Source organism: Salvelinus alpinus, chromosome 5 (assembly GCF_045679555.1).
Source record: "Salvelinus alpinus chromosome 5, SLU_Salpinus.1, whole genome shotgun sequence".
In the NCBI taxonomy this organism is placed as follows: Eukaryota; Metazoa; Chordata; class Actinopteri; order Salmoniformes; family Salmonidae; genus Salvelinus; species Salvelinus alpinus.
The window spans coordinates 2,086,284-2,103,893 of record NC_092090.1 but is presented as its reverse complement, the minus strand read 5'-3'; the positions used below and the strand labels follow the sequence as shown (position 1 = coordinate 2,103,893).

The 17,610-nt window shown below is 51.4% G+C and overlaps 1 protein-coding gene across 2 annotated transcripts in view; it reads left to right on the top strand.

Moving 5' to 3' along the window:
• Positions 1–17,610, top strand: part of ntrk3b (neurotrophic tyrosine kinase, receptor, type 3b) — a 162,640-nt gene that overhangs the window by 102,876 nt on the left and 42,154 nt on the right. For both annotated transcript variants that reach the window (XM_071400341.1, XM_071400340.1), the window contains one exon: positions 14,360–14,490. In XM_071400341.1, the coding sequence (XP_071256442.1) occupies positions 14,360–14,490 (131 nt within the window). The remainder of the gene's footprint in view (positions 1–14,359; positions 14,491–17,610) is intronic.

Below are 17,610 nucleotides of genomic sequence, written 5' to 3'. Positions count from 1 at the left end.
ACCACTCTATATCAGACAGCACCACCACTCTATATCAGACAGCACCACCACTCTATATCAGACAACACCACCACTCTATATCAGACAGCACCACCACTCTATATCAGACAGCACCACCACTCTATATCAGACAGCACCACCACTCTATATCAGACAACACCACCACTCTATATCAGACAGCACCACCACTCTATATCAGACAACACCACCACTCTATATCAGACAACACCACCACTCTATATCAGACAGCACCACCACTCTATATCAGACAACACCACCACTCTATATCAGACAGCACCACCACTCTATATCAGACAGCACCACCACTCTATATCAGACAGCACCACCACTCTATATCAGACAGCATCACCACTCTATATCAGACAGCACCACCACTCTATATCAGACAACACCACCACTCTATATCAGACAGCACCACCACTCTATATCAGACAGCACCACCACTCTATATCAGACAGCACCACCACTCTATATCAGACAGCACCACCACTCTATATCAGACAACACCACCACTCTATATCAGACAACACCACCACTCTATATCAGACAACACCACCCCTCTATATCAGACAACACCACTCCTCCATATCAGACAACACCACCACTCTATATCAGACAGCACCACTATAACAGGAGTGTTAGAGGCATATAGGCAGATAGGCAGGCAAATCTTTAAAAACTTAATACAAACTTATGTAAAGTTTTCAGACCCTTTACTCAGTACTTTGTTGATGCACCTTTGGCAGCGATTACAGCCTCAAGTCTTCTTGGGTATGAAGCTACAAGCTTGGCACACCTGTATTTGGGGAGTTTCTCCCATTCTTTTCTGCAGATCCTCTCGAGCTCTTTCAGGTTGGATGGGGAGCATCGCTACACAGCTATTTTCAGGTCTCTCCAGAGATGTTAGATCGGGTTCAAGTCCGGGCTCTGGCTGGTCCACTCAAGGACCTTCAGAGTCTCGAAGCCACTCCTGCGTTGTCTTGGCTGTGTGCTTAGGGTCGTTGTCCTGTTGGAAGGTGAACCTTCACCCCAGTCTGAGGTCCTGAGGGCTCTGGAGCAGGTTTTCATCAAGGATCTCTCTGTACTTTGCTCCGTTCATCTTTTCCTCAATCTTGACTAGCCTCCCAGTCCCTGCCGCTGAAAAACATCCCCACAGCATGATGCTGCCACCACCATGCTTCACCGTAGGGACGGCGCCAGGTTTCTTCCAGATGTGATGCTTGCCATTCAGGCCAAATAGTTCAATCTTGGTTTCATCAGACCAGAGAATCTTGTTTCTCACGGCCTGAGAGTCTTTAGGTGCCTTTTGGCAAACCCCAAGCAGGCTGTCATGTGCCTTTTACTGAGGAGTGGCTTCCGTCTGGCCACTCTACCATAAAGGCCTGATTGGTGGAGTGCTGTAGAGATGGTTGTCCTTCTGGAAGGTTCTCCCATCTCCACAGAGGAACTCTAGAGCTCTGTCAGAGTGACCATCAGGTTCTTGGTCACCTCCCCTGATTGCTCAGTTTGGCCGGGCGACCAGCTCCAAACTTCTTCCCTTTAAGAATGATGGAGACCACTGTGTTCTTGGGGACCTTCAATGCTGCTTAAAACTTCTTAAGCCTAGGCGTCCCGCTAGAGGGACAACTTCCGGTGAAACTGGAGGGCGCGCAATTAAAATAAATAATCATAAAAATTATGAATATTACACATTTAGGTACATACAAGTGTCTTATATCGGTTGAAAGCTTAAATTCTTGTTAATCTAACTGCACTGTCCGATTTGCAGTAGGCTTTACAGCGAAAGCATGCCATGCGATTGTTTGAGGATGGAGCCCCACATCAAAATATTTTTCCACCGGCACAGATTTCATAAATTCACAAATAGCGATTACATTTTCACTTACTTTTTGAAAATCTTCCTCTTATTTGTCATCCAAAGGGTCCCAGCTATAACATGTAGTGTTGTTTTGTTAGATAAAATCCTTCTATATCCCAAAAAGTCTGTTTAGTTGGCGTCATCGATTTGAATAATCCACTCGTTCAACATGCATTGAAAGGAGTCTGAAAATCTGCCCCTAAACTTTGTTAAAACAAGTCAAAATCAGTTTCTATTTATTCCCCAGAAACCCTAAAATGTAATCAAACTATAATATTTCTCACGGAAAGAAGTATGTTCAATAGGAAACCAATTTTAGCAGGTGCGTCTTGTCTTCTTGGCGCGCGCAAACAAGGATTTCCAAGCCGTGTACTTGTACTAAAACCTCTGTTTCTTATTCGTTATTCAAGTTACAAGCCTGAAACATTGAACATAGACTGCTGACACCCAGTGGAAGCCATAGGAATTGCATCATGGGAGATAGAATTCTATATGGCAGTCAGAGATCTATCTGCCTCAGTGTTCTATAGGGAGGAGATAGTTCCATATGGCCAGTCAGAGATCCATCTGCCTCAGTGTTCAATAGGGAGGAGATAGTTCCATATGGCCAGTCAGAGATCCATCTGCCTCAGTGTTCTATAGGGAGGAGATAGTTCCATATGGCCAGTCAGAGATCTATCTGCCTCAGTGTTCTATAGGGAGGAGATAGTTCCATATGGCCAGTCAGAGATCTATCTGCCTCAGTGTTCTATAGGGAGGAGATAGTTCCATATGGCCAGTCAGAGATCCATCTGCCTCAGTGTTCAATAGGGAGGAGATAGTTCCATATGGCCAGTCAGAGATCTTTCTCCCCCCTATAGAACACTGAGGTAGATTGATCTCTGACTGGCCATTTGGAGTCTCTCTCCAGACTCACTCTGTCTGTGGGTGTTTCTGTTGTTAGCAGAGTTAGCGGTGAGTCTCCCTCCAGACTCACTCTGTCTGTGGGTGTTTCTGTTGTTAGCAGAGTTAGCGGTGAGTCTCCCTCCAGACTCACTCTGTCTGTGGGTGTTTCTGTTGTTAGCAGTGAGTCTCCCTCAGACTCACTCTGTCTGTGGGTGTTTCTGTTGTTAGCAGAGTTAGCGGTGAGTCTCCCTCAGACTCACTCTGTCTGTGGGTGTTTCTGTTGTTAGCAGAGTTAGCGGTGAGTCTCCCTCCAGACTCACTCTGTCTGTGGGTGTTTCTGTTGTTAGCAGTGAGTCTCCCTCAGACTCACTCTGTCTGTGGGTGTTTCTGTTGTTAGCAGAGTTAGCGGTGAGTCTCCCTCCAGACTCACTCTGTCTGTGGGTGTGTCTGTTGTTAGCAGAGTTAGCAGTGAGTCTCCCTCCAGACTCACTCTGTCTGTGGGTGTTTCTGTTGTTAGCAGGGTTAGCGGTGAGTCTCCCTCCAGACTCACTCTGTCTGTGGGTGTGTCTGTTGTTAGCAGAGTTAGCGGTGAGTCTCCCTCCAGACTCACTCTGTCTGTGGGTGTTTCTGTTGTTAGCAGGGTTAGCAGTGAGTCTCCCTCCAGACTCACTCTGTCTGTGGGTGTTTCTGTTGTTAGCAGAGTTAGCGGTGAGTCTCCCTCCAGACTCACTCTGTCTGTGGGTGTTTCTGTTGTTAGCAGGGTTAGCAGTGAGTCTCCCTCCAGACTCACTCTGTCTGTGGGTGTGTCTGTTGTTAGCAGAGTTAGCGGTGAGTCTCCCTCCAGACTCACTCTGTCTGTGGGTGTTTCTGTTGTTAGCGGTGAGTCTCCCTCCAGACTCACTCTGTCTGTGGGTGTTTCTATTGTTAGCGGTGAGTCTCCCTCCAGACTCACTCTGTCTGTGGGTGTTTCTGTTGTTAGCAGAGTTAGCAGTGAGTCTCCCTCCAGACTCACTCTCTCTGTGGGTGTTTCTGTTGTTAGCAGGGTTAGCAGTGAGTCTCCCTCCAGACTCACTCTGTCTGTGGGTGTTTCTGTTGTTAGCAGAGTTAGCAGTGAGTCTCCCACCAGACTCACTCTGTCTGTGGGTGTTTCTGTTGTTAGCAGGGTTAGCGGTGAGTCTCCCTCCAGACTCACTCTGTCTGTGGGTGTTTCTGTTGTTAGCGGTGAGTCTCCCTCCAGACTCACTCTGTCTGTGGGTGTTTCTGTTGTTAGCAGGGTTAGCAGGGAGTCTCCCCCCAGACTCACTCTGTCTGTGGGTGTGTCTGTTGTTAGCAGAGTTAGCAGTGAGTCTCCCTCCAGACTCACTCTGTGTGTGGGTGTTTCTGTTGTTTGCAGAGTTAGCAGTGAGTCTCCCTCCAGACTCACTCTGTCTGTGGGTGTTTCTGTTGTTAGCAGAGTTAGCAGGGAGTCTCCCTCCAGACTCACTCTGTCTGTGGGTGTGTCTGTTGTTAGCAGTGAGTCTCGCTCCAGACTCACTCTGTCTGTGGGTGTTTCTGTTGTTATCAGGGTTAGCAGTGAGTCTCCCTCCAGACTCACTCTGTCTGTGGGTGTTTCTGTTGTTAGCGGTGAGTCTCCCTCCAGACTCACTCTGTCTGTGGGTGTTTCTGTTGTTAGCAGGGTTAGCGGTGAGTCTCCCTCCAGACTCACTCTGTCTGTGGGTGTTTCTGTTGTTAGCAGAGTTAGCGGTGAGTCTCCCTCCAGACTCACTCTGTCTGTGGGTGTTTCTGTTGTTAGCAGGGTTAGCAGGGAGTCTCCCTCCAGACTCACTCTGTCTGTGGGTGTGTCTGTTGTTAGCAGTGAGTCTCCCTCCAGACTCACTCTGTCTGTGGGTGTTTCTGTTGTTAGCAGGGTTAGCGGTGAGTCTCCCTCCAGACTCACTCTGTCTGTGGGTGTTTCTGTTGTTAGCAGAGTTAGCGGTGAGTCACCCTCCAGACTCACTCTGTCTGTGGGTGTTTCTGTTGTTAGCAGGGTTAGCAGTGAGTCTCCCTCCAGACTCACTCTGTCTGTGGGTGTTTCTGTTGTTAGCAGGGTTAGCAGTGAGTCTCCCTCCAGACTCACTCTGTCTGTGGGTGTGTCTGTTGTTAGCAGTGAGTCTCCCTCCAGACTCACTCTGTCTGTGGGTGTTTCTGTTGTTAGCAGAGTTAGCAGTGAGTCTCCCTCCAGACTCACTCTGTCTGTGGGTGTTTCTGTTGTTAGCAGTGAGTCTCCCTACAGACTCACTCTGTCTGTGGGTGTTTCTGTTGTTAGCAGGGTTAGCGGTGAGTCTCCCTCCAGACTCACTCTGTCTGTGGGTGTTTCTGTTGTTAGCAGAGTTAGCAGTGAGTCTCCCTCCAGACTCACTCTGTCTGTGGGTGTTTCTGTTGTTAGCAGAGTTAGCAGTGAGTCTCCCTCCAGACTCACTCTGTCTGTGTTTTGTCCCCTCCCTCCAGACTCACTCTGTCTGTGTGTGTTTGTCCCCTCCCTCCAGACTCACTCTGTCTGTGGGTGTTTCTGTTGTTAGCAGAGTTAGCAGTGAGTCTCCCTCCAGACTCACTCTGTCTGTGGGTGTTTCTGTTGTTAGCAGAGTTAGCAGTGAGTCTCCCACCAGACTCACTCTGTCTGTGGGTGTTTCTGTTGTTAGCAGGGTTAGCGGTGAGTCTCCCTCCAGACTCACTCTGTCTGTGGGTGTTTCTGTTGTTAGCGGTGAGTCTCCCTCCAGACTCACTCGGTCTGTGGGTGTTTCTGTTGTTAGCAGGGTTAGCAGGGAGTCTCCCCCCAGACTCACTCTGTCTGTGGGTGTGTCTGTTGTTAGCAGAGTTAGCAGTGAGTCTCCCTCCAGACTCACTCTGTCTGTGGGTGTTTCTGTTGTTTGCAGAGTTAGCAGTGAGTCTCCCTCCAGACTCACTCTGTCTGTGGGTGTTTCTGTTGTTAGCAGAGTTAGCAGGGAGTCTCCCTCCAGACTCACTCTGTCTGTGGGTGTGTCTGTTGTTAGCAGTGAGTCTCCCTCCAGACTCACTCTGTCTGTGGGTATTTCTGTTGTTAGCAGGGTTAGCAGTGAGTCTCCCTCCAGACTCACTCTGGCTGTGGGTGTTTCTGTTGTTAGCGGTGAGTCTCCCTCCAGACTCACTCTGTCTGTGGGTGTTTCTGTTGTTAGCAGGGTTAGCGGTGAGTCTCCCTCCAGACTCACTCTGTCTGTGGGTGTTTCTGTTGTTAGCAGAGTTAGCGGTGAGTCTCCCTCCAGACTCACTCTGTCTGTGGGTGTTTCTGTTGTTAGCAGGGTTAGCAGGGAGTCTCCCTCCAGACTCACTCTGTCTGTGGGTGTGTCTGTTGTTAGCAGTGAGTCTCCCTCCAGACTCACTCTGTCTGTGGGTGTTTCTGTTGTTAGCAGGGTTAGCGGTGAGTCTCCCTCCAGACTCACTCTGTCTGTGGGTGTTTCTGTTGTTAGCAGGGTTAGCAGTGAGTCTCCCTCCAGACTCACTCTGTCTGTGGGTGTTTCTGTTGTTAGCAGGGTTAGCAGTGAGTCTCCCTCCAGACTCACTCTGTCTGTGGGTGTGTCTGTTGTTAGCAGTGAGTCTCCCTCCAGACTCACTCTGTCTGTGGGTGTTTCTGTTGTTAGCGGTGAGTCTCCCTCCAGACTCACTCTGTCTGTGGGTGTTTCTGTTGTTAGCAGAGTTAGCAGTGAGTCTCCCTCCAGACTCACTCTGTCTGTGGGTGTTTCTGTTGTTAGCAGGGTTAGCGGTGAATCTCCCTCCAGACTCACTCTGTCTGTGGGTGTTTCTGTTGTTAGCAGAGTTAGCAGTGAGTCTCCCTCCAGACTCACTCTGTCTGTGGGTGTGTCTGTTGTTAGCAGTGAGTCTCCCTCCAGACTCACTCTGTCTGTGGGTGTTTCTGTTGTTAGCAGAGTTAGCAGTGAGTCTCCCTCCAGACTCACTCTGTCTGTGGGTGTTTCTGTTGTTAGCAGAGTTAGCAGTGAGTCTCCCTCCAGACTCACTCTGTCTGTGGGTGTTTCTGTTGTTAGCAGGGTTAGCGGTGAATCTCCCTCCAGACTCACTCTGTCTGTGGGTGTTTCTGTTGTTAGCAGAGTTAGCAGTGAGTCTCCCTCCAGACTCACTCTGTCTGTGTTTTGTCCCCTCCCTCCAGACTCACTCTGTCTGTATGTGTTTGTCCCCTCCCTCCAGACTCACTCTGTGTGTGTGTGTTTGTCCCCTCCCTCCAGACTCACTCTGTCTGTGTGTGTTTGTCCCCTCCCTCCAGACTCACTCTGTCTGTGTGTGTTTGTCCCCTCCCTCCAGACTCACTCTGTCTGTGTGTTTTTGTCCCCTCCCTCCAGATTCACTCTGTCTGCCTGTGTGTCTTGTCCCCTCCCTCCAGACTCACTCTGTCTGTGTGTGTTTGTCCCCTCCCTCCAGATTCACTCTGTCTGTGTGTCTTTGTCCCCTCCCTCCAGACTCACTCTGTCTGTGTGTGTTTTGTCCCCTCCCTCCAGATTCACTCTGTCTGTGTGTGTTTGTCCCCTCCCTCCAGACTCACTCTGTCTGTGTGTGTTTGTCCCCTCCCTCCAGACTCACTCTGTCTGTGTGTGTTTGTCCCCTCCCTCCAGACTCACTCTGTCTGTGTGTGTTTTGTCCCCTCCCTCCAGACTCACTCTGTCTGTGTGTGTGTTTTGTCCCCTCCAGACTCACTCTGTCTGTGTGTTTGTCCCCTCCCTCCAGACTCACTCTGTCTGTGTGTGTTTGTCCCCTCCCTCCAGACTCACTCTGTCTGTGTGTGTTTTGTCCCCTCCCTCCAGACTCACTCTGTCTGTGTGTGTGTTTTGTCCCCTCCCTCCAGACTCACTCTGTCTGTGTGTTTGTCCCCTCCCTCCAGACTCACTCTGTCTGTGTGTGTTTGTCCCCTCCCTCCAGACACACTCTGTCTGTGTGTGTTTGTCCCCTCCCTCCAGACTCACTCTGTCTGTGTGTGTTTGTCCCCTCCCTCCAGACTCACTCTGTCTGTGTGTGTATTGGCCCCTCCCTCCAGACTCACTCTGTCTGTGTGTGTTTGTCCCCTCCCTCCAGACTCACTCTGTCTGTGTGTTTGTCCCCTCCCTCCAAACTCACTCTGTCTGTGTGTGTTTGTCCCCTCCCTCCAGATTCACTCTGTCTGCCTGTGTGTCTTGTCCCCTCCCTCCAGACTCACTCTGTCTGTGTGTGTTTGTCCCCTCCCTCCAGACTCACTCTGTCTGTGTGTGTATTGGCCCCTCCCTCCAGACTCACTCTGTCTGTGTGTGTGTTTTGTCCCCTCCCTCCAGACTCACTCTGTCTGTGTGTGTTTTGTCCCCTCCCTCCAGACTCACTCTGTCTGTGTGTGTTTGTCCCCTCCCTCCAGATTCACTCTGTCTGCCTGTGTGTCTTGTCCCCTCCCTCCAGACTCACTCCGTCTGTGTGTGTTTGTCCCCTCCCTCCAGACTCACTCTGTCTGTGTGTGTTTGTCCCCTCCCTCCAGACTCACTCTGTCTGTGTGTGTTTTGTCCCCTCCCTCCAGACTCACTCTGTCTGTGTGTGTGTTTTGTCCCCTCCCTCCAGACTCACTCTGTCTGTGTGTTTGTCCCCTCCCTCCAGACTCACTCTGTCTGTGTGTGTTTGTCCCCTCCCTCCAGACTCACTCTGTCTGTGTGTGTTTGTCCCCTCCCTCCAGACTCACTCTGTCTGTGTGTGTTTGTCCCCTCCCTCCAGACTCACTCTGTCTGTGTGTGTTTGTCCCCTCCCTCCAGACTTACTCTGTCTGTGTGTGTTTGTCCCCTCCCTCCAGACTCACTCTGTCTGTGTGTGTTTGTCCCCTCCCTCCAGACTCACTCTGTCTGTGTGTGTTTTGTCCCCTCCCTCCAGACTCACTCTGTCTGTGTGTGTGTTTTGTCCCCTCCCTCCAGACTCACTCTGTCTGTGTGTTTGTCCCCTCCCTCCAGACTCACTCTGTCTGTGTGTGTTTGTCCCCTCCCTCCAGACTCACTCTGTCTGTGTGTGTGTTTTGTCCCCTCCAGACTCACTCTGTCTGTGTGTTTGTCCCCTCCCTCCAGACTCACTCTGTCTGTGTGTGTTTGTCCCCTCCCTCCAGACTCACTCTGTCTGTGTGTGTTTTGTCCCCTCCCTCCAGACTCACTCTGTCTGTGTGTGTGTTTTGTCCCCTCCCTCCAGACTCACTCTGTCTGTGTGTTTGTCCCCTCCCTCCAGACTCACTCTGTCTGTGTGTGTTTGTCCCCTCCCTCCAGACTCACTCTGTCTGTGTGTGTTTGTCCCCTCCCTCCAGACTCACTCTGTCTGTGTGTGTTTGTCCCCTCCCTCCAGACTCACTCTGTCTGTGTGTGTTTGTCCCCTCCCTCCAGACTCACTCTGTCTGTGTGTGTTTGTCCCCTCCCTCCAGACTCACTCTGTCTGTGTGTGTTTGTCCCCTCCCTCCAGACTCACTCTGTCTGTGTGTGTTTTGTCCCCTCCCTCCAGACTCACTCTGTCTGTGTGTGTGTTTTGTCCCCTCCCTCCAGACTCACTCTGTCTGTGTGTTTGTCCCCTCCCTCCAGACTCACTCTGTCTGTGTGTGTTTGTCCCCTCCAGACTCACTCTGTCTGTGTGTGTTTTGTCCCCTCCCTCCAGACTCACTCTGTCTGTGTGTGTTTGTCCCCTCCCTCCAGACTCACTCTGTCTGTGTGTGTTTGTCCCCTCCCTCCAGACTCACTCTGTCTGTGTGTGTTTTGTCCCCTCCCTCCAGACTCACTCTGTCTGTGTGTGTGTTTTGTCCCCTCCCTCCAGACTCACTCTGTCTGTGTGTGTTTGTCCCCTCCCTCCAGACTCACTCTGTCTGTGTGTGTTTGTCCCCTCCCTCCAGACTCACTCTGTCTGTGTGTGTTTGTCCCCTCCCTCCAGACTCACTCTCTCTGTGTGTGTTTGTCCCCTCCCTCCAGATTCACTCTGTCTGCCTGTGTGTCTTGTCCCCTCCCTCCAGACTCACTCTGTCTGTGTGTGTTTGTCCCCTCCCTCCAGATTCACTCTGTCTGTGTGTTTGTCCCCTCCCTCCAGACTCACTCTGTCTGTGTGTGCTTGTCCCCTCCCTCCAGATTCACTCTGTCTGTGTGTGTTTGTCCCCTCCCTCCAGACTCACTCTGTCTGTGTGTGTTTGTCCCCTCCCTCCAGACTCACTCTGTCTGTGTGTGTTTGTCCCCTCCCTCCAGACTCACTCTCTCTGTGTGTGTTTGTCCCCTCCCTCCAGATTCACTCTGTCTGCCTGTGTGTCTTATCCCCTCCCTCCAGACTCACTCTGTCTGTGTGTGTTTTGTCCCCTCCCTCCAGACTCACTCTGTCTGTGTGTTTGTCCCCTCCCTCCAGACTCACTCTGTCTGTGTGTTTGTCCCCTCCCTCCAGACTCACTCTGTCTGTGTGTGTGTTTTGTCCCCTCCCTCCAGACTCACTCTGTCTGTGTGTGTTTGTCCCCTCCCTCCAGACTCACTCTGTCTGTGTGTGTTTGGCCCCTCCCTCCAGACTCACTCTGTCTGTGTGTGTATTGGCCCCTCCCTCCAGACTCACTCTGTCTGTGTGTGTTTTCCCCCTCCCTCCAGACTCACTCTGTCTGTGTGTTTGTCCCCTCCCTCCAGACTCACTCTGTCTGTGTGTGTTTTGTCCCCTCCCTCCAGACTCACTCTGTCTGTGTGTGTTTGTCCCCTCCCTCCAGACTCACTCTGTCTGTGTGTGTTTGTCCCCTCCCTCCAGACTCACTCTGTCTGTGTGTGTTTGTCCCCTCCCTCCAGACTCACTCTGTCTGTGTGTGTTTGTCCCCTCCCTCCAGACTCACTCTGTCTGTGTGTTTGTCCCCTCCCTCCAGACTCACTCTGTCTGTGTGTGTTTTTCCCCTCCCTCCAGACTCACTCTGTCTGTGTGTTTGTCCCCTCCCTCCAGACTCACTCTGTCTGTGTGTGTGTTTTGTCCCCTCCCTCCAGACTCACTCTGTCTGTGTGTGTTTGTCCCCTCCCTCCAGACTCACTCTGTCTGTGTGTGTTTGTCCCCTCCCTCCAGACTCACTCTGTCTGTGTGTGTTTGTCCCCTCCCTCCAGACTCACTCTGTCTGTGTGTGTTTTGTCCCCTCCCTCCAGACTCACTCTGTCTGTGTGTGTTTGTCCCCTCCCTCCAGACTCACTCTGTCTGTGTGTGTTTGTCCCCTCCCTCCAGACTCACTCTGTCTGTGTGTGTTTGTCCCCTCCCTCCAGACTCACTCTGTCTGTGTGTGTGTGTTTGTCCCCTCCCTCCAGACTCACTCTGTCTGTGTGTGTTTTGTCCCCTCCCTCCAGACTCACTCTGTCTGTGTGTGTTTGTCCCCTCCCTCCAGACTCACTCTGTCTGTGTGTGTTTGTCCCCTCCCTCCAGACTCACTCTGTCTGTGTGTGTTTGTCCCCTCCCTCCAGACTCACTCTGTCTGTGTGTGTGTGTTTGTCCACTCCCTCCAGACTCACTCTGTCTGTGTGTGTTTGTCCCCCCCCTCCAGACTCACTCTGTCTGTGTGTGTTTGTCCCCTCCCTCCAGACTCACTCTGTCTGTGTGTGTATTGGCCCCTCCCTCCAGACTCACTCTGTCTGTGTGTGTTTGTCCCTTCCCTCCAGACTCACTCTGTCTGTGTGTGTTTTGTCCCCTCCCTCCAGACTCACTCTGTCTGTGTGTGTTTGTCCCCTCCCTCCAGACTCACTCTGTCTGTGTGTGTGTTTGTCCCCTCCCTCCAGACTCACTCTGTCTGTGTGTGTGTTTTGTCCCCTCCCTCCAGACTCACTCTGTCTGTGTGTGTTTGTCCCCTCCCTCCAGACTCACTCTGTCTGTGTGTGTTTGTCCCCTCCCTCCAGACTCACTCTGTCTGTGTGTGTTTGTCCCCTCCCTCCAGACTCACTCTGTCTGTGTGTGTTTGTCCCCTCCCTCCAGACTCACTCTGTCTGTGTGTGTTAGTCCCCTCCCTCCAGACTCACTCTGTCTGTGTGTGTTTTGTCCCCTCCCTCCAGACTCACTCTGTCTGTGTGTGTTTGTCCCCTCCCTCCAGACTCACTCTGTCTGTGTGTGTTTGTCCCCTCCCTCCAGACTCACTCTGTCTGTGTGTGTTTGTCCCCTCCCTCCAGACTCACTCTGTCTGTGTGTGTGTGTTTGTCCACTCCCTCCAGACTCACTCTGTCTGTGTGTGTTTGTCCCCTCCCTCCAGACTCACTCTGTCTGTGTGTGTTTGTCCCCTCCCTCCAGACTCACTCTGTCTGTGTGTGTATTGGCCCCTCCCTCCAGACTCACTCTCTCTGTGTGTGTATTGGCCCCTCCCTCCAGACTCACTCTGTCTGTGTGTGTTTTGTCCCCTCCCTCCAGACTCACTCTGTCTGTGTGTGTTTGTCCCCTCCCTCCAGACTCACTCTGTCTGTGTGTGTGTTTGTCCCCTCCCTCCAGACTCACTCTGTCTGTGTGTGTGTTTGTCCCCTCCCTCCAGACTCACTCTGTCTGTGTGTGTGTTTGTCCCCTCCCTCCAGACTCACTCTGTCTGTGTGTGTTTGTCCCCTCCCTCCAGACTCACTCTGTCTGTGTGTGTTTTGTCCCCTCCCTCCAGACTCACTCTGTCTGTGTGTGTTTGTCCCCTCCCTCCAGACTCACTCTGTCTGTGTGTGTGTTTGTCCCCTCCCTCCAGACTCACTCTGTCTGTGTGTGTTTGTCCCCTCCCTCCAGACTCACTCTGTCTGTGTGTTTGTCCCCTCCCTCCAGACTCACTCTGTCTGTGTGTGTTTGTCCCCTCCCTCCAGACTCACTCTGTCTGTGTGTGTTTGTCCCCTCCCTCCAGACTCACTCTGTCTGTGTGTTTGTCCCCTCCCTCCAGACTCACTCTGTCTGTGTGTGTTTGTCCCCTCCCTCCAGACTCACTCTGTCTGTGTGTTTGTCCCTTCCCTCCAGACTCACTCTGTCTGTGTGTTTGTCCCTTCCCTCCAGACTCACTCTGTCTGTGTGTGTTTGTCCCCTCCCTCCAGACTCACTCTGTCTGTGTGTTTGTCCCCTCCCTCCAGACTCACTCTGTCTGTGTGTGTTTGTCCCCTCCCTCCAGACTCACTCTGTCTGTGTGTTTGTCCCTTCCCTCCAGACTCACTTTTTCTGTGTGTTTGTCCCCTCCCTCCAGACTCACTCTGTCTGTGTGTGTTTGTCCCCTCCCTCCAGACTCACTCTGTATGTGTGTGTTTGTCCCCTCCCTCCAGACTCACTCTGTCTGTGTGTGTTTGTCCCCTCCCTCCAGACTCACTCTGTCTGTGTGTGTTTTGTCCCCTCCCTCCAGACTCACTCTGTCTGTGTGTGTTTGTCCCCTCCCTCCAGACTCACTCTGTCTGTGTGTGTTTTGTCCCCTCCCTCCAGACTCACTCTGTCTGTGTGTGTTTGTCCCCTCCCTCCAGACTCACTCTGTCTGTGTGTGTTTGTCCCCTCCCTCCAGACTCACTCTGTCTGTGTGTGTTTTGTCCCCTCCCTCCAGACTCACTCTGTCTGTGTGTGTTTGTCCCCTCCCTCCAGACTCACTCTGTCTGTGTGTGTGTTTGTCCCCTCCCTCCAGACTCACTCTGTCTGTGTGTGTTTGTCCCCTCCCTCCAGACTCACTCTGTCTGTGTGTTTGTCCCCTCCCTCCAGACTCACTCTGTCTGTGTGTGTTTGTCCCCTCCCTCCAGACTCACTCTGTCTGTGTGTGTTTGTCCCCTCCCTCCAGACTCACTCTGTCTGTGTGTTTGTCCCCTCCCTCCATACTCACTCTGTCTGTGTGTGTTTGTCCCCTCCCCCAGACTCACTCTGTCTGTGTGTTTGTCCCTTCCCTCCAGACTCACTCTGTCTGTGTGTTTGTCCCTTCCCTCCAGACTCACTCTGTCTGTGTGTGTTTGTCCCCTCCCTCCAGACTCACTCTGTCTGTGTGTTTGTCCCCTCCCTCCAGACTCACTCTGTCTGTGTGTGTTTTGTCCCCTCCCTCCAGACTCACTCTGTCTGTGTGTGTTTGTCCCCTCCCTCCAGACTCACTCTGTCTGTGTGTGTTTGTCCCCTCCCTCCAGACTCACTCTGTCTGTGTGTGTTTTGTCCCCTCCCTCCAGACTCACTCTGTCTGTGTGTGTTTGTCCCCTCCCTCCAGACTCACTCTGTCTGTGTGTGTGTTTGTCCCCTCCCTCCAGACTCACTCTGTCTGTGTGTGTGTTTGTCCCCTCCCTCCAGACTCACTCTGTCTGTGTGTTTGTCCCCTCCCTCCAGACTCACTCTGTCTGTGTTTGTGTTTTGTCCCCTCCCTCCAGACTCACTCTGTCTGTGTGTGTTTGTCCCCTCCCTCCAGACTCACTCTGTCTGTGTGTGTTTGTCCACTCCCTCCAGACTCACTCTGTCTGTGTGTGTTTGTCTCCTCCCTCCAGACTCACTCTGTCTGTGTTTGTTTGTCCCCTCCCTCCAGACTCACTCTGTCTGTGTGTGTTTTGTCCCCTCCCTCCAGACTCACTCTGTCTGTGTGTGTTTTGTCCCCTCCCTCCAGACTCACTCTGTCTGTGTGTGTTTGTCCCCTCCCTCCAGACGTACAGCATATAAAGCGCAGGGACATCATCCTGAAGAGGGAGCTGGGAGAGGGGGCGTTTGGAAAGGTCTTCCTGGCAGAGTGCTACAACCTGATCCCCACCAAGGATACCATGCTGGTGGCTGTCAAGGTAAGGAGGGATCCCCCAAACAGACACAGTACTGTTACAGCTGTCTGTGGTAAATGGTTCTCATTAGGAGGGATCCCCCAAACAGACACAGTACTGTTACAGCTGTCTGTGGTAAATGGTTCTCACTAGGAGGGATCCCCCAAACAGACACAGTACTGTTACAGCTGTCTGTGGTAAATGGTTCTCATTAGGAGGGATCCCCCAAACAGACACAGTACTGTTACAGCTGTCTGTGGTAAATGTTCCAACTATAAGAATCAGACCAGTCCTGTGTTCCACTATAAGGATCAGACCAGTCCTGTGTTCCACTATAAGGATCAGACCAGTCCTGTGTTCCACTATAAGGATCAGACCAGTCCTGTGTTCCAACTATAAGGGTCAGACCAGTCCTGTGTTCCACTATAAGGATCAGACCAGTCCTGTGTTCCACTATAAGGATCAGACCAGTCCTGTGTTCCACTATAAGGGTCAGACCAGTCCTGTGTTCCAACTATAAGGGTCAGACCAGTCCTGTGTTCCAACTATAAGGATCAGACCAGTCCTGTGTTCCACTATAAGGATCAGACCAGTCCTGTGTTCCACTATAAGGATCAGACCAGTCCTGTGTTCCACTATAAGGATCAGACAAGTCCTGTGTTCCACTATAAGGATCAGACCAGCCCTGTGTTCCACTATAAGGATCAGACCAGTCCTGTGTTCCACTATAAGGATCAGACCAGTCCTGTGTTCCACTATAAGGATCAGACCAGTCCTGTGTTCCACTATAAGGATCAGACCAGTCCTGTGTTCCACTATAAGGATCAGACCAGTCCTGTGTTCCACTATAAGGGTCAGACCAGCCCTGTGTTCCACTATAAGGATCAGACCAGTCCTGTGTTCCACTATAAGGATCAGACCAGTCCTGTGTTCCACTATAAGGATCAGACCAGTCCTGTGTTCCACTATAAGGATCAGACCAGTCCTGTGTTCCACTATAAGGATCAGACCAGCCCTGTGTTCCACTATAAGGATCAGACCAGTCCTGTGTTCCACTATAAGGATCAGACCAGTCCTGTGTTCCCACTATAAGGATCAGACCAGTCCTGTGTTCCACTAAAGGATCAGATCAGCCCTGTGTTCCACTATAAGGATCAGACCAGTCCTGTGTTCCCAATTTAAGGATCAGACCAGTCCTGTGTTCCACTATAAGGATCAGACCAGTCCTGTGTTCCAACTATAAGGATCAGACCAGTCCTGTGTTCCACTACAAGGATCAGACCAGTCCTGTGTTCCACTATAAGGATCAGACCAGTCCTGTGTTCCAACTATAAGGGTCAGACCAGCCCTGTGTTCCACTATAAGGATCAGACCAGTCCTGTGTTCCACTATAAGGATCAGACCAGTCCTGTGTTCCACTATAAGGATCAGACCAGTCCTGTGTTCCAACTATAAGGGTCAGACCAGTCCTGTGTTCCACTATAAGGATCAGACCAGTCCTGTGTTCCAACTATAAGGATCAGACCAGTCCTGTGTTCCAACTATAAGGATCAGACCAGCCCTGTGTTCCACTATAAGGATCAGACCAGTCCTGTGTTCCACTATAAGGATCAGACCAGTCCTGTGTTCCACTATAAGGATCAGACCAGTCCTGTGTTCCACTATAAGGATCAGACCAGTCCTGTGTTCCACTATAAGGATCAGACCAGCCCTGTGTTCCACTATAAGGATCAGACCAGTCCTGTGTTCCACTATAAGGATCAGACCAGTCCTGTGTTCCACTATAAGGATCAGACCAGTCCTGTGTTCCACTATAAGGATCAGACCAGTCCTGTGTTCCAACTATAAGGATCAGCCCAGTCCTGTGTTCCACTATAAGGATCAGACCAGTCCTGTGTTCCATCTATAAGGATCAGACCAGTCCTGTGTTCCAACTATAAGGATCAGACCAGCCCTGTGTTCCACTATAAGGATCAGACCAGTCCTGTGTTCCACTATAAGGATCAGACCAGTCCTGTGTTCCACTATAAGGATCAGACCAGTCCTGTGTTCCACTATAAGGATCAGACCAGTCCTGTGTTCCACTATAAGGATCAGACCAGTCCTGTGTTCCACTATAAGGATCAGACCAGTCCTGTGTTCCAACTATAAGGATCAGACCAGTCCTGTGTTCCACTATAAGGATCAGACCAGTCCTGTGTTCCACTATAAGGATCAGACCAGTCCTGTGTTCCACTATAAGGATCAGACCAGTCCTGTGTTCCACTATAAGGATCAGACCAGTCCTGTGTTCCACTATAAGGATCAGACCAGTCCTGTGTTCCAACTACACTGCTCAAAAAAATAAAGGGAACACTTAAACAACACAATGTAACTCCAAGTCAATCACACTTCTGTGAAATCAAACTGTCCACTTAGGAAGCAACACTGATTGACAATAAATTTCACATGCTGTTGTGCAAATGGAATAGACAAAAGGTGGAAATTATAGGCAATTAGTAAGACACCCCCAAAAAAGGAATGGTTCTGCAGGTGGTGACCACAGACCACTTCTCAGTTCCTATGCTTCCTGGCTGATGTTTTGGTCACTTTTGAAAGCTGGAGGTGCTTTCACTCTAGTGGTAGCATGAGACGGAGTCTACAACCCACACAAGTGGCTCAGGTAGTGCAGTTCATCCAAGATGGCACATCAATGCGAGCTGTGGCAAAAAGGTTTGCTGTGTCTGTCAGCGTAGTGTCCAGAGCATGGAGGCGCTACCAGGAGACAGGCCAGTACATCAGGAGACGTGGAGGAGGCCGTAGGAGGGCAACAACCCAGCAGCAGGACCGCTACCTCCGCCTTAGTGCAAGGAGGTGCACTGCCAGAGCCCTGCAAAATGACCTCCAGCAGGCCACAAATGTGCATGTGTCAGCATATGGTCTCACAAGGGGTCTGAGGATCTCATCTCGGTACCTAATGGCAGTCAGGCTACCTCTGGCGAGCACATGGAGGGCTGTGCGGCCCCACAAAGAAATGCCACCCCACACCATGACTGACCCACCGCCAAACCGGTCATGCAGGAGGATGTTGCAGGCAGCAGAACGTTCTCCACGGCGTCTCCAGACTCTGTCACGTCTGTCACATGTGCTCATGTGCTCAGTGTG